We start from the raw sequence: 14,155 nt of genomic DNA, 5'->3' as shown, positions 1-14,155 counted from the left end.
AAGATTGATGAAGAGATAGAAAAGATGAAGGGGGTCCCTTATGCATCAGCTGTGGGGAGCCTCATGTATGCTATGTTATGCACTAGGCCTGATATCTGCTTTGCCGTTGGCGTTGTTAGCAGATTTCAGTCTAATCCTGGGAAAGAGCATTGGATGGCGGTTAAACATATAATCAAGTACCTGAAAAGGACTAGGGATTACATGTTGATCTACCATTCAGATGACCTGGTACCTATTGGGTATACTGATTCGGATTTCCAATCAGACAGAGATTCTAGAAAATCTTAAGTCCACTCTCGGTCAAACTCCTATATTTTCAACTTCGCCATAAACCTAATTCAACTACGGAACTCCAAGTCACAATCCGGACACGCTCCTAAGACCAAAATCATCCAACGAAGCTAGCGGAATCATCGCAACTCCAATCCGGAGCCATTTACACACAAGTCAACATCCGGTCAACCTTTTCAATTTAATCTTCCAACCTTGAGACTAAGTGTCTCAATTCATTCCGAAACCTCTACGGACTTGAACCAACTACCCCTACAAGTCACATAACAGCTGTAAAGCATAAAATGAGCAGTAAACGGGGGAACGGGGTTACAACTCTCAAAACGACCGACCGGGTCGTCACAAAACTGGTTCGCGGTTGATTGGCTCTTCGCAATTGAAGTTGTCACATTTGCCTGCTGCTTTCCATCTCTACTTCAAGAAGAGAAAATACCATCATAATGTATGGTTAAATCCATATCTAAATTGTATAGCAAAAAAGGGGATCCTAGAGAAAAATCCGCTGTAGATAATTTGACTGCAAGAGGCCATGGTTCCTGTGCTGAGGCCTTTATTTTCTTCCACATTTTTGAACTCCTAGTCGGTCTTCCCATGTAAAGGCTTCTCCGTCCGGGATAGTGTTTACACCAAATTAAGTAATTTAATCGTAAGAGTTGAATACATTACTAGTAAAGTGATAACTGTGTATATAAAATATAAATGGCTTGCATGATCAATTTTGGTTTGGTATAAACACGAGTGCAGATAATGCGGTAAGAGCCTATAATCTCCTGCACATGAAGGTAAAGCCAAGGATCCAGCACCCAAGAAGAAGGATAGGATTTACAAGGATGCCTTTCTATATAGCATACATTTTCTTGTATTCATTGTTCAGAACATCTGAATCAGAGACGACTGAGGCTGACCAGGACAAGGACCTGCTGGCCAGAGAGTTCTTTCGGATGTTCCTCTTGTTTGAGGATTCTATCCTATGCATTATGACCCAATAACACAGTGTACCTAGTGTTGCAACTAATATGATTGTTCCTATTATAGTGACTACAACAGCCAGCCACTTCTCATTCTTGCCTACCACAACAAATGATAGAGCCAAGAAAGCCACTGAAATAAGTACACATGCCAACCACATAAGCTTGTTTATGATAGCCATCATCTGCTTCTTTGCTTTGCTTTCTATCACCACTATTGATGTCTGAACAATCACAACTGCAAGAGATATGAATAAGGCGATAGAGTCAAGGACAAAGAATATAAGAAATAAGGGACTTGGTGCTATATTTGCTTCTCCAAGGGAATGGCCTGGTGGGATGTCTTCTGGATACTCAATGTATTGTCCCGGGACAGAAAATATCGCTGCATAGGCGACTGTGGCAATGAGTACAGCTACAACTGTGGTAGAATTAATGGCATTGTTAAGGCCTTCAGCATGCATTTTATCTATACGTTTGGCAATGTCATGTATACGTTTTCTTGTCCGTCGCGTATGTTCCATTTGATAATGCACTTCATGTTTTATATCACTAACAGTTTGCTTCAACTCTCTTGCTGGATTTGTTGCCTGAGGTTTGATGGCTCGGATACTTTGTACACCTGATTCTTGTAGGATGGCTGCAATATTGACCTGTCCCATTTTCTCTGCAGTGTCAATGGCTGTTTCGTTGGACCTATTTACAGCTTTAGTGTCCGTCTCTTTCTGCCCAAGCAGCAACTTAACAATCTGCATAAGTCGAAGCAAATATGGGGTGACTGCACAGCAATGGCCTCACTACATTGACAACTTCTTAAGAACATTTTTCAAGAACCTATGCTCATTTACACATAATGTTGTGCATGGGGTGAGAAAAGTATCAATTTTGTCCATTACCCCTAAATGACCAAGTTTTTCAACAAAAGCATCCCAAACTCGCATCCCATTGACACATTCTGTTTCCTCTTTTATTTGTTTGTCATAATCATTATTTCACCAAATAAATCCTGCATCCACTGGCCAGTCATTGATTTTCTAGTATCCTCTTTGAAAAGAGGAAAAAGTGCAGAAAAAGTCGAGGGATTTAACTAATATACAATTGACAATGTAAAGTATTTTTACCTATTACTATTACAGTAGGTTACGTGCCTTATTTTTCAGCTTACTGATCTCACTTTTTATGGACGATTATTTGTAATTATCTTTTACCAACCTAATAGTGTAAAAAGTCAGTTAGACTCGAAGTCAATAAACTAACTCCGAAGACTCTAAACAACAACAAAATCTATAGGCAAGAAAACAGCATACCTGAGCCCTTCCTTTCCGGGCTGCAATATGCAATGCTGTATTGCCCTTTGTGTCGGCCATATTTATCGATTTAGCATCTGCTCTAATCAGCTCCTCTACAACCTCAAGATTTTGTCCTTTGACAGCCATGTGAAGAGCAGTCTGCCCTTTCTTATCCATCCGGCTCGCGATCCCCCGCTCCTTATTCAAAAGGGCCTTCACAACCTGCACATGTCCATTTCTGGCAGCAGAATGAAGTGCTGTTTTCCCATTACTTTTAGCAATAGTGGCCAAACTTTTCTCTGCTTCTAATAAGTAATTCACCACCTCAATATGCCCTTGGTTTGCTGCACTATGCAAAGCTGTTGTATTTGCATTATCAACAGTCATTGACAGCTCAGGATGTGGTCCCATTAGTACCTTCACCACATCTGCAACACAATAGCAAAAGAAAAAAGTTCATCCAAAAATCTACTACTAGTATAAAACTAGAATAAGAGAATAGAGTAGCAAAATAGAGCTGTTTATACTAGCATCAACATACCCAAATCCCCTTGTTTAGCAGCAATGTGCAGCGCATCAAATCCGTTCCTTGCTTTGATTCCAGCAGCAACAAGATCATAGTAGTTGATCATCTCCTTAACTAACTCATAATAACCATATTCTGCTGAAACATACAAAGGGGTCTCTCCAACTGAATTTTGCTTTATCAACAGCTCTTCCAATTCTTCCTTTCCCTTGTTATCGATAATCTCTCTTATTTCAACAAGATTTCCTGCTCTAGCCAATGAATGCAAGACAGTGTCCTCACGTTTCCCCGTTAATTGTTTCTTCATCGTTTTTGGGGGCACAGATGCCTCCATCTTATTCAATTGTTCCAAAATTTCACCCTTTGGCTTAAAATTACGAATCCTTAACCAACAGCCTCTTCTTCTTTCCCTCAAACACCCAGATCAGCAATAGCATTTTTCAACACTAAGAAAGATTCAGAAACCGAAAAGAGTAACTTTTATAAACCTGACGCATCCTATGACAATCATACACTGCTGGATTCTTCAAAAGGCATAATCTTAAGCAGAAATCAATGTCCTGCTAACAACAATAACAAAATCTTAACTATGTTTTTCCATAAAAAGAACAACATTCATTAATATTAATATCACTGTTTACTCTGTAGTTAATCATCATTCTACAATTGGAGAAAACTGAAAATCTTCTCTCTATTTGTTTTATACTCCTATATAGCTAATTATTCCTATTGTCTTGTCCTTCTTCTTTAATGCATTACACCTAAAAAGAATACCATTTTGGTAAAGCAAAAGACAATAACATTTACCTGGATATGAAGTAACTTCCATAGTATAAAGAGCTGTATCTGTATATGATGAAAAAAAAACCTGTTTATTGGTTTTCCAGAGATGGAAGAAAAGCTCTAGAGGTTGATATAATTTGAACAAGTTGAGAAAAATATTAGAGGAGGCAACATGTATGCAAATGCAACACACAAACTTGTATGTTAATATAATATAATATGGGGAGACACAACTCTGAAGAACCAAAAGGATGCCACTTTTGTAAAGTTAGTGATGATGAAGATGAATGGTTTCAAACTTTATATTATATTCAGAATTAAAAACTTGAAAATGTGCTTAATTATGTGGATCATCCCTTTACTTGTAATTTTCTATATCACATAAGTTTTCCTTTCTTTTTAGTTTTTAATAACTTACACTCTAAATAATTATTTACATTACGGGTGTGTTTGGTATGAAGGTCAAAAAATATTTTTAATATTATTGAACATATATTTAATAATAATAATAATAATATTTTAGTAAATTAAGTACGTAATACGTTTACTATTCAAGGGACAATTAGTTATTTTACGTAGCAAACTAGATTGGTTACTAAAACTTTAGAATGTAGATTTTGTCATTTTTAAAATTAAAGGTATAAAAGAGGTGACTGTTATTGAAAGAAATCCAAGTAGAGTCTCTGTATATAGTGGTTATTTTGAAATTAACTTAAGATAAAACAGGAAAAGGCAAATTAAAAAAGAGAAGCTAATGCCACTGATGATAGGGGGCAGAACCAAGGCCCCAATTTTTTTTTTTTTTTTTTTTTTTTTTGCAAGAAATGACCTTTTTACACATTTTTATTTTTTACTTTTAGTTTTCACGATTAACAACAAGTGGAAAAAGTCAGAGACAGACCTATGCTTAGAGCATAGAGTTCACCGAATCTCGTTAATTTTGATAGAAATTCTAAATGTATATGTGAATTTACGGTGAAAACGGTCATATACCTTACTTGAAACCGCTAAGATCAAAGTTAGATAAGTGTATTGGTTGAATAGTCCGTTCATGTGGCCCGCCACCTTCAAATCCTAGGTCCGCCTTTGAAAAAAGTTATAAGCCCTATAAATTGAAACTATACATTTGGAACAAAATGATCGTAAAATAATCTTTTATGGCAATGGCAATGCAAGACGACTACGTGCTTGATTAATTTTATCTTCTCTCGAATAATTCATTTATCAATTGTGAATGATATTCACTAATAATACAAATTTCATCATCCTAAATTCCTAATCATGTCCAAAAGTAGACAACTCGGATGTTACTTATTCATTTTTTCCAAAAAAAAAAAAAGAATTTAATTAATTAATTTCTTGTCTATTGGACTTCATGCAGAGAAACATCCTAAAGCAGAGAGCATATCCATCTCAAATCTCATTAATTTCTTTATATATGGAACTTGGATAGCGAGGCGCCTTTGAGGATTTTCTCAACATTAATTTAGCATGCAATATTTTTTTAATAGTCTAGTGTATAATTATCTCTTAAATCAATAATCGAAGTATTATTTATATAATATATATATATATATATATATATATATATATATATATATATATATATATATATATATATATATATATATATATATATATATATATATATATATATATATATATATAAATTATCACTTATAATTGCTAATAATCTAATAAATTTAAAATTTCTGAATAAACATTACCTAGTACTAAACTTGATATAAAATTGAGGAGTTGAAGAAGTAGAAATTAATAAAGTCAAGTCTAAGCTAAGAGCGATTGCTTTCATTTATTAGTGGTTGTGATAAACTCAGCAGTTTATCAAAATAAAATTAAAATAACAAGAAATTAAAGAAACAAAAAACTTGTAATATCGGAGGATGATTTGTTTATCAAGTTGTGCAATAAACCATGGCGATGAATGTTCGAATCAACCCATAATTTTAATTTGGGGACATCAAAAGCAAGAAAATGTTTGTTTTCCTTAGTGATGAAGACTTGGGTTGGGCAAAGTGGGATGAAAAAAAGGGAATACCCCACAGAATCAAACTTTAAAGTTAAGTCTTTTGTCTAAAGTGGTATTTGGGAAGGGGTAAGGGGGGCATGTGGGTATTCTGTAATCCACCCCTTTTCATTTTTCAATTACAGAAAAGTGGGCTAGAATTCATCCCATCACCTAATATATTAGTCATTGGAATATATATATATATATAGATTGGTATATCTATGATTTGAGATTTATTAGCATAAAGACAATTCTCTGAAATCTCCTTTAGATCATCTAGAAACCCACGCAGGGAAACATGTATTAGCAATGGGACTTGTGAATAATTTTTGTATGAAATTATAGTGGCTTTAAGACTTTATATTATATCTCAAATTAATATTCTTTTGTTTTATTTTCGAGCGGTATAGTGTCTATATACATATCTTTTTTAAAAAAATATCATGTAATTAATCATAAACTGAACTTTTTTGCAAAACAATGTCATTTAGTAAAGAGTGTCTCTTACATTGCTTTAGAAGAATATTAGAAGAAAAGAGTTGAATATCATCCCTTCAAATGGAGTAAGTAACATGATTAGCACAGCAATTAGAATAAATCACCCGACAATTACTGAAAACCTTCCAATAAAACATTTAATAATCAGTAGATTATAAGCTTCTGATTCCTCTTAATCCTAACAAGCATAGAAAAAGGCAGTTTTATTTCGTTCTTAAACGGCCGAAACTAACAATCATCAACCATGACCAATAAATCATAATAAATCCATATATATGAAGAATAATTTTAGAATCTGAATCATTTATATGTTGACACAGTACAATAGCATGTGTTGTGAGTAGCTGCTAATTCAAATACTCATTGACATTCTGCCATGTTATCAATTATGTCCCAAAAAATTCTTATGAGATCCAAAAAAGAAGAAGAAAAATAAACCATAAGAAATACTATATGAATAAGTAAAATTTTACAAAGTAGAGAAAAAGAGAGTAAACCAATGGCTGAAGCAAATGCGTTCATATTTGATAGTCCTGTAACTTTATCTAAATTTAAAAAGTTATCAATGTGTTAACTTCTGCTGATGAATAACATAATGATCACTTACTTGCAGAGTTCTCATGATCTCAAGTCTTGCAAAACACACCTACCACTTCACTGCACAATAAATGTTATGGAGAGTCGTGAGCACGTGATTTTTGTTTTTGCGCGACAGTCGCTCCAAAAGAATAAAATTGGTCCTGTTGTATAATTTTTGGATTTCTGTGCGGCACTTTGTTGATTTATTTGTGACTTTGGCCCGTTTTTATTTATTTACTTTATTAAAACAAAATTCAAAAAAATGTGTGTACGTGTCATGCATAATCTGAACCGTAACACGGTTTAAATAGAAAAGCATAAACAAGCATCTTTGTCCGTGATTTTGTTTTGTTTAATTTTACCTGTTTTGAATTATTGTAATGTGTGTGCAAATAATTGTACTAGGTGTTTATTTTTAATTTGATTTTACTTATTTTTGTATTTTTATAATAAAAAAAATAAATAAGAAAAAGAAGTAAAAAAAAAAAAGAGAAAGGACCCCTTCTTCTTCCGGATTGGGCCAATTCAATAAAATTGGCCCAAACAAACAATGCCCAAAACCCAGGCCTGCCCGGTCCAGACCATTTAGTACCCAGGGTGTCCAAACGACGTCGTTTGGATTGTGCCTGATCTGGGCCGTTGATCTCAGAGTGATCAACGGCCAAGATCAATTCCCCGTAACCCACCAACAAACCCGACCCGTTTACACCCGGACCGAACCCAAACCCTAAACACTTGAAACGACACCGTCCCACTTAACCATCAGATCCAGACCGTAGATCTAAATTGATCTAACGGTCGAGATCCGTCCACCCACTAACTATATAAGCCCATAATCCTACCCTGCCCCCCTATCCGAACCCCAGCCTTCGTCTTCAACCTCATCCCCTTCAAACCCTAGAGCCGCCCCTGTATCCCCCACCATGAAAACCGGCGGCATGAACGCCGGTGACCTTCCCCTTAATACCCTAGAATCCCCTTGCCTTCCTGAACATGGATCTGTTAACCATGTAGTTCGAATCCCTCCCCACCTTCTCGAATCTTCATTTGAAGATTCGAGTCAAAACTCGATCTACACAGTTTAACCCCAGCTTCACACCAGACACTCCCCAGACCCCCCTCGTGACCAAACCATACTTGGTTTGGTCCGAATCTGATCAGGGAAGCCTGAATCCCAGATCTAAGTTTTGAAAGTTTTGTGTTCCTCCGTCACTGGTTCAACCGAAGAGATTAAGGTCTAATGGACTTTAATCAAAGTGTTTCTCATCTGAGAAACACTTCGTTTAAAGTCCGTTCAGCCTTAAGAAAGGCCTGACCAAGTCCGAGTTAAGGTTTTGATCTTTTGCGGTTTAAGGTGAGTTTCTTTCTTTTCTTAGTTGTTTTGGTTCGTTTGATTGTTGTAAGGGTCTGTTCGTTTTCTGTCCTTGACTTCTATCAACTGTGCTTCAACCGCTTTGCCTGAACCTCTGTTTGTTTGTCTAAAATCCCCCCTCCTATTCTGATAAGACATATGTATTTGTTGTACAATAATTGAGCTTCAAATGTTGACTGAGCAATTGGTTCCTCGAGTACCACTTTGCTCAGTCAGTATAATTCGAATTATGGGTCGATACTGTTAAATGTCGTATTTTTGGTTACGATTGTGTATGTTAATGCTAATATAGTCGAGTCGACACGTGTCGTCAATTAGTTTCAACTGTCCGAACAATAACAAATCGATTTACTTCTGCTAAGCATTTGTTGAGTCAATTAAGAACCAGTTTTTGTTTACTTATAGCTGTTTGAATTGATCAGTAATGTAAAAAGGATTGTTTGGTTTAAATTCTGAATTGGAAGGCATGTGCACTCGTGCACAGCATGTGCATTGGTGCACCTCATGTGCTTTGTGCACAGCCTGTTTCCTGCATAAAAGGGCTTTTAATTTTAAAATGTTTTGACAGCATATGCTGTCAGATATATTCTACTGCCCATACTTGCTTTTAGTTAATAAAATGGAAAAGTTAAATCTGCCAGGGAATGTGAATGGGGTCTAATACTTAATTAGCTAAAGTTGGGATGGAAAATGAAAGGCACATGGGAGGGGTATTAGTGATAATCTATCAGGCTGTTAAAAGGGGTAATGGGAAGGCTTATAAAAAAAAGGGATAGAGGGAGGGGGGAATCAGAGGATATAGAGAGGATTAGAAGGGAAAAAGAAAAAATAGATAGACTGTGAGGAATTCTTTGAAAGAGAGAGCTGGGATACACACTGAGAGAGACACACAAACAGAGCACACAGAGATAGGGAGAGATACTAAGAGGGAATATCTGAGAGTTCAAATTTTTTTGGAAACAGAAAACTGGAAAAGAATTTTTGTCTGATAACTCAGACAGACAAAACCAGAAGTTGCTTCCTTTCCTTTTGTTTCTGACTTCACTAAATCTGGACCTGTTCTGTGCAACACTGATTTCTCACAACTGAGTCTGCTTGTTTGTTTGTTTGTTCTACTCGAAAGTTTGGTTTAGTTGGGGTTGATCTCACTCCAATTGTTTTGTGAGTTGTGGTTGCTACTCTTCTGTTTCTTGTTGCTGTTTGCTATACTGCCCTGCTGCTACTGTTAGTGCTGTTACTGCTGCTGCATTTGTTCATTGTTACTCTACTGATTGCCCTCTTCTTCAATTGCAAATATTCCCAGGTACACAACCTTTGAACCATGTATTGTTGAAAGTTTGAAGTTGAAGCAGAAATAAAGAAATGAACATCAGTTTATGTTATAGCATTGGTGTAAAAAGATAGTTCGAATGTTAGTTGGGCCTGTATTTTTACTGCAAACTGCAAATATTCTGTATAAACTAGCATACATTCTGTTTAAGATGAACTGTTAGATAGCATGGCTCAACAGTAATGACAGTATGACATAGACAACATGTTTGATTTAGTATACATTCAGTTCAGTATAACACTTGTTTGGTTTAGTTATGACTCTATAACATAGAGTCATGGTAAGCACTTGTATGTATTTTGCCTAGACCACTGAATTGACAAATCTGTGGTACTAGGTCCGGGATAAATGTATCCCAAACAAACTCTCATGCGGTCGCATTAAGAGTTTGGCTATGAAGGCCAGCTTTCCTGTCAGATTATGTGCTCCAATATAAGTTCGATGTCGGGTCTCGGTATAGATTCCTTGTTTTGAAATAATGTGATGAATGTTGAGGAAAACTAGTAGTCGTTTTGAGGTCAATTAGTCGTAATTTTCCTAATAAAACAGCCAATTTCGTTTATTAATTTCAAATAGGTTAGAGTTAAAAAAAAACAGAACTTGGAGGTCGTTAAATATAACTCAGTATATGTTGTTAGTTTGCTTGCAATCTCACTTAGCAAATTAATAAGCGCGTTCACTCAATGAAGACAAAGCATGAGGTGACTCTCACCTCATAAATATTCAATCAGGTAATCAAACAAACTTAGGTTCGGCAAACATAATAAAGATTCAGTCTGTATTTGTTCAAATAAGTAAGTTTGGTATCATCTTTCTTTTAGAGACACACATAATAGAAATGTCGTCACTGTAGGATACCTTTCTAAAATAAAGAGACGAGCCTCGCCAAATAAAAATACAAATTGCGGGGCCCTCAATAATTGACAATGATAAATATTTAAAGTTTGGGAGGGACGATTTAGTGAATTCCACTGCCTTCCCCAAAGATAATAACGTGTTTAGATTCTTTAAGCGCGACTTTAAGTAAATTTTATTCTTAAAATCGGGTGCACATTGATGTGACCCAAATCCAAGTCTCAACGGAGTCAAAATGTGTTAACAACTACGGGTGCATTGATTGTGACGTGGTTCGAGATGCATTTTCATGACATTGCAATTCCATAAAAATAGATGATAATAATAAAAGCGGTTTAAACTTAATAAAAGCACATAAGTCACAACCTGTATTTAAATCAGATATTTAGCCATTATAACAATTTAAGCGACCGTGTTAGAACCACGGGATTCGAGGGTGCCTAACACCTTCCCTCGGGTCAACAGAATTCCTTACTTAGAATTTCTGGTTCGCAGACTTCATTTGGAAAAGTCGAAAATTTCCTCGATTTGGGATTCAAGATAAACCGGTGACTTGGGACACCAAAAGCCAAACCTTTCCCAAGTGGCGACTCTGAATTAAATAAATAATCCCATTTCGAATATTGTCACTTAAATTGGAAAAACTCCACCCGCGCGTTTAACCCTTCGGGGCCGGGCGCGCAAACAGGAGGTGTGACAGCTCTGGCGACTCTGCTGGGGAAGTAAACCCAGAACCACTGGTTCAGGGTTCAAGAATTCGAGCTTAGAATAATTGTTATATTTGGCTTTATTATCTGATCTTTATTACATGTTTTTGCATAACGTGCTAAATGTTGTCTTTTACCGCTTTGATATTATCTGAACTGTATATAAACTGTGCCGAAACCTTTCTCTTCTTACCTCCGGGGAGAAGCTCGCTGGTCGAGACTCCCTATTCTGTTAATATCAATACCTAAAATAAGAAAGAGGACGGACAAGTTACAAAGCCGGACGATCTCGCGGGTCCCCGGTACGTAGCCCCCTCCTCGACTCGAGTTGTCCGCTCGGGTACACAGTCTAGAACAAATACCCAGGTTACGAACCTAGAATAACTTGACTTCATGCCGGATCCCTAGTAGGAACGCTTATTTGCATCATGTTGCATTTGACTTAGGGGACTCAACACAGGGGTTGAGTCCATCTAGGACAGGCAACCTGAAATGAAAAAGACCATCATGTTGCATTCCTATCTGTGTTGTGCATTTATTTGCTTCGGTTCCGCATGCTGACCGGTTTCTAAAAAGGGGAAAAATAGCAGTGTAGGGAGATAATTACTTATTTTGGAAAAATAAAACCAATGTCCAAGTATTGTCAAAACCTCGCCGGAATTTTTTCTAAAAAAAAAAGAGAATAAAAACAAAATTGGTCTTTTTATTTTGAATTATTAAAAAAAAATAAAAAAAAAATTTCTTTCATGTCCGAAATCAAAAAAAGAAAGAAAGGTATTTACTTAAAAAAATAATAAAAAAAAAATGGAAAATTCCTAATTCAAAAATGTGTTGTTTCTTTGTAGTACCCTTTTTAAATTCAGACTAATAGTCCAAATATTGCAAAAAAAATATATTTTTCTTTAGTCTTTATCTCTTTTTTTTTTAAAAAAAAATAATAAAAATACTTATTCTTGCTTTCTAGGTTTATTTTTGATTTTCTCTATTCATGATATGCCCGAACTACGCCGGTTTGATTCTCACCGGATGTGAGATACGTAGGCAACCCTCGTCGGGTTTAACCCCCATTTTTTTGCTAAAATAGCCAAAATCAATAAATAAATAAAAAATGCGTTTCAAACTTAAAAAAAAAGAAAAAAAGAAGAGAAGTCGTTAATAAATCGGGTGACGTTGTTTTGTCATAAATAGCCGAATGTCCCCGAAAGGGACGCCCGAAGGCTGACTTTGCATAAATAGCCACCTTTGGGGTCTTGTTTAGCATTTTTATCCAGTAGACCCACACAGCCTTAAAATCTTCGTCCCCGAAGTGCTTAAAGGCCGTGTTCAAAACTTGATCCCCTCTATAAAATATTTTGAGTCAGTCATTTTTGTTAAAATCACCTTAATAAATGTGCAGGATGAGCACGATGCAAAATGAACATTTTTCAATAATGACCAAAATCCCTGTCAAGTTACGGCTATGGTGGAATGATCTAGGTGTTGAAGGACAAAATGAGGTTAAGAAATATCTGAAAGGTCTGGTGGGTTTGTTGGAAATCCAGCCTCGGGGAGATATCATAAGAGCTTTGGTTACCTATTGGGACCCGGCACACAATGTTTTCCATTTCTCTGATTTTGAGCTCACCCCGACTTTGGAAGAAATGGCCGGATACATCGGGAATACTGAACTTCCCTTGAGGGAAAAATACTTGGTCGCCCCAAGAGTCGTCACGGTACATCGGTTCCTAGATTCATTGAGAATACCTAGAACAGTCCACAACCCGGATCTGGCAGCCGGATTTTGTACTCCATGCTTCATATATGATAGGTACGGTCATGAGGGGGATTCAATAATCCAATCAACAAACTGTGCAGCAAAGGAGTTCGTCAGAAGTGGGACAAGCACAGACGGGTAGCGTTCATGATGATGTTCCTAGGCCTTCTGGTATTTCCAAGGAAAGACGGAAACATTGATTTGAAGATATCCGGGGTCGTCAGCACTTTACTCACGCAAAGTGACAGTACTCTCGCGCCTATGGTGGTATCTGACATCTTTCGAGCTCTTACAGCTTGTAAAGCTGGGGGAGATTTCTTCAAAGGTTGTAACTTGCTCCTACAAATATGGATGACCGAGCACCTCTGCCATCATTCCGAGATTTTGAGCCATGGTTCCCCGGAAAAGACCTGCATAGAAGAATCTTACACGAGAACCAAAGAGATCAGTTTGCCCAAAGGAGTCCTGGCATGGACCTCATTCTTTCAAGCTCTTACTGTCAGCCAAATACAATGGACGCTAGGATGGTTGCCTGTCGATGAGATCCTATATATGTCGGCAGCTAAAACTTATTTCTTACTGATGGGGCTTAAAAGCATTCAACCTTACGCACCCTGCCGAGTTTTGAGACAGTTCGGAAGATGCCAGACAGTACCTCATGAGGAAGATCTTAGCACTCAAGCGGTTGAGATAAGTCCTAACGGACAATTCCCGGAAGCGAAGATTCGCCAAATCTAGAGTGAGTGTCAATATTTGAAATCAGATACTTGCGTGCGGGATCGAGCCAAAGGGGAGACGACACCAGTTTACCTTGCATGGTATAGAAGGGAACTTGAGCATGAAAGGCCAGCTAAGAGACCCCACATCCGGAATTTCAACGAGTCATCGCAAAGACAGTGGGATTGGTGAGCAAAGGAAAGAAGCTACTGCGCCGAAATCAACAGGTTAAAGCAACAAGTGGGAAACTTGAAATATGAACACAACGTGCAAGTTGCTACCAGTCTGGGAGAACAGAACAGGTTAATTCAAGAAAATGAAATGCTCAGAGCCCAAATCAAACAGATAAGGTTGGATGCGGATAGACAACCAAGGCGTCGATTGGACGAGTAGCTAATAAAAGGGCTAAAAGGTGAAATCAGGGAATGGCGAGATGGTTTGGAGAAATCTGAAAACAT

General features: G+C 37.0%; 1 protein-coding gene across 1 annotated transcript; it reads right to left on the bottom strand.

Moving 5' to 3' along the window:
* Positions 1 to 1,109: 1,109 nt before the first annotated feature.
* On the bottom strand, positions 1,110 to 4,038 carry LOC107804847 (ankyrin repeat-containing protein At5g02620-like). The gene is made up of 4 exons (XM_016628784.2): positions 3,882 to 4,038; positions 3,090 to 3,634; positions 2,567 to 2,976; positions 1,110 to 2,008 (listed from the first exon to the last, which is right to left on the bottom strand). The coding sequence occupies exons 2-4, from the start codon at positions 3,406 to 3,408 to the stop codon at positions 1,130 to 1,132; spliced, it is 1,608 nt and encodes a 535-aa protein (XP_016484270.1). The 5' UTR covers positions 3,409 to 3,634; positions 3,882 to 4,038; the 3' UTR covers positions 1,110 to 1,129.
* Between the last annotated feature and the right edge of the window lie 10,117 nt (positions 4,039 to 14,155).

Source organism: Nicotiana tabacum, chromosome 8, assembly GCF_000715075.1.
Source record: "Nicotiana tabacum cultivar K326 chromosome 8, ASM71507v2, whole genome shotgun sequence".
NCBI lineage: Eukaryota > Viridiplantae > Streptophyta > Magnoliopsida > Solanales > Solanaceae > Nicotiana > Nicotiana tabacum.
The sequence above is the reverse complement of the archived record's forward strand: the minus strand, read 5'-3'. Positions and strand labels throughout refer to the sequence as shown.

Coding starts and splice junctions, on each gene's coding strand:
- LOC107804847 (XM_016628784.2), bottom strand. CDS start 3,408: ATGGAGGCATCTGTGCCCCCAAAAACGATGAAGAAACAATTAACGGGG. Junction 2,977..3,089: donor TGCTAAACAAGGGGATTTGG/GTATGTTGATGC, acceptor ATTGTGTTGCAG/ATGTGGTGAAGGTACTAATG. Junction 2,009..2,566: donor CCCGGAAAGGAAGGGCTCAG/GTATGCTGTTTT, acceptor CGACTTATGCAG/ATTGTTAAGTTGCTGCTTGG.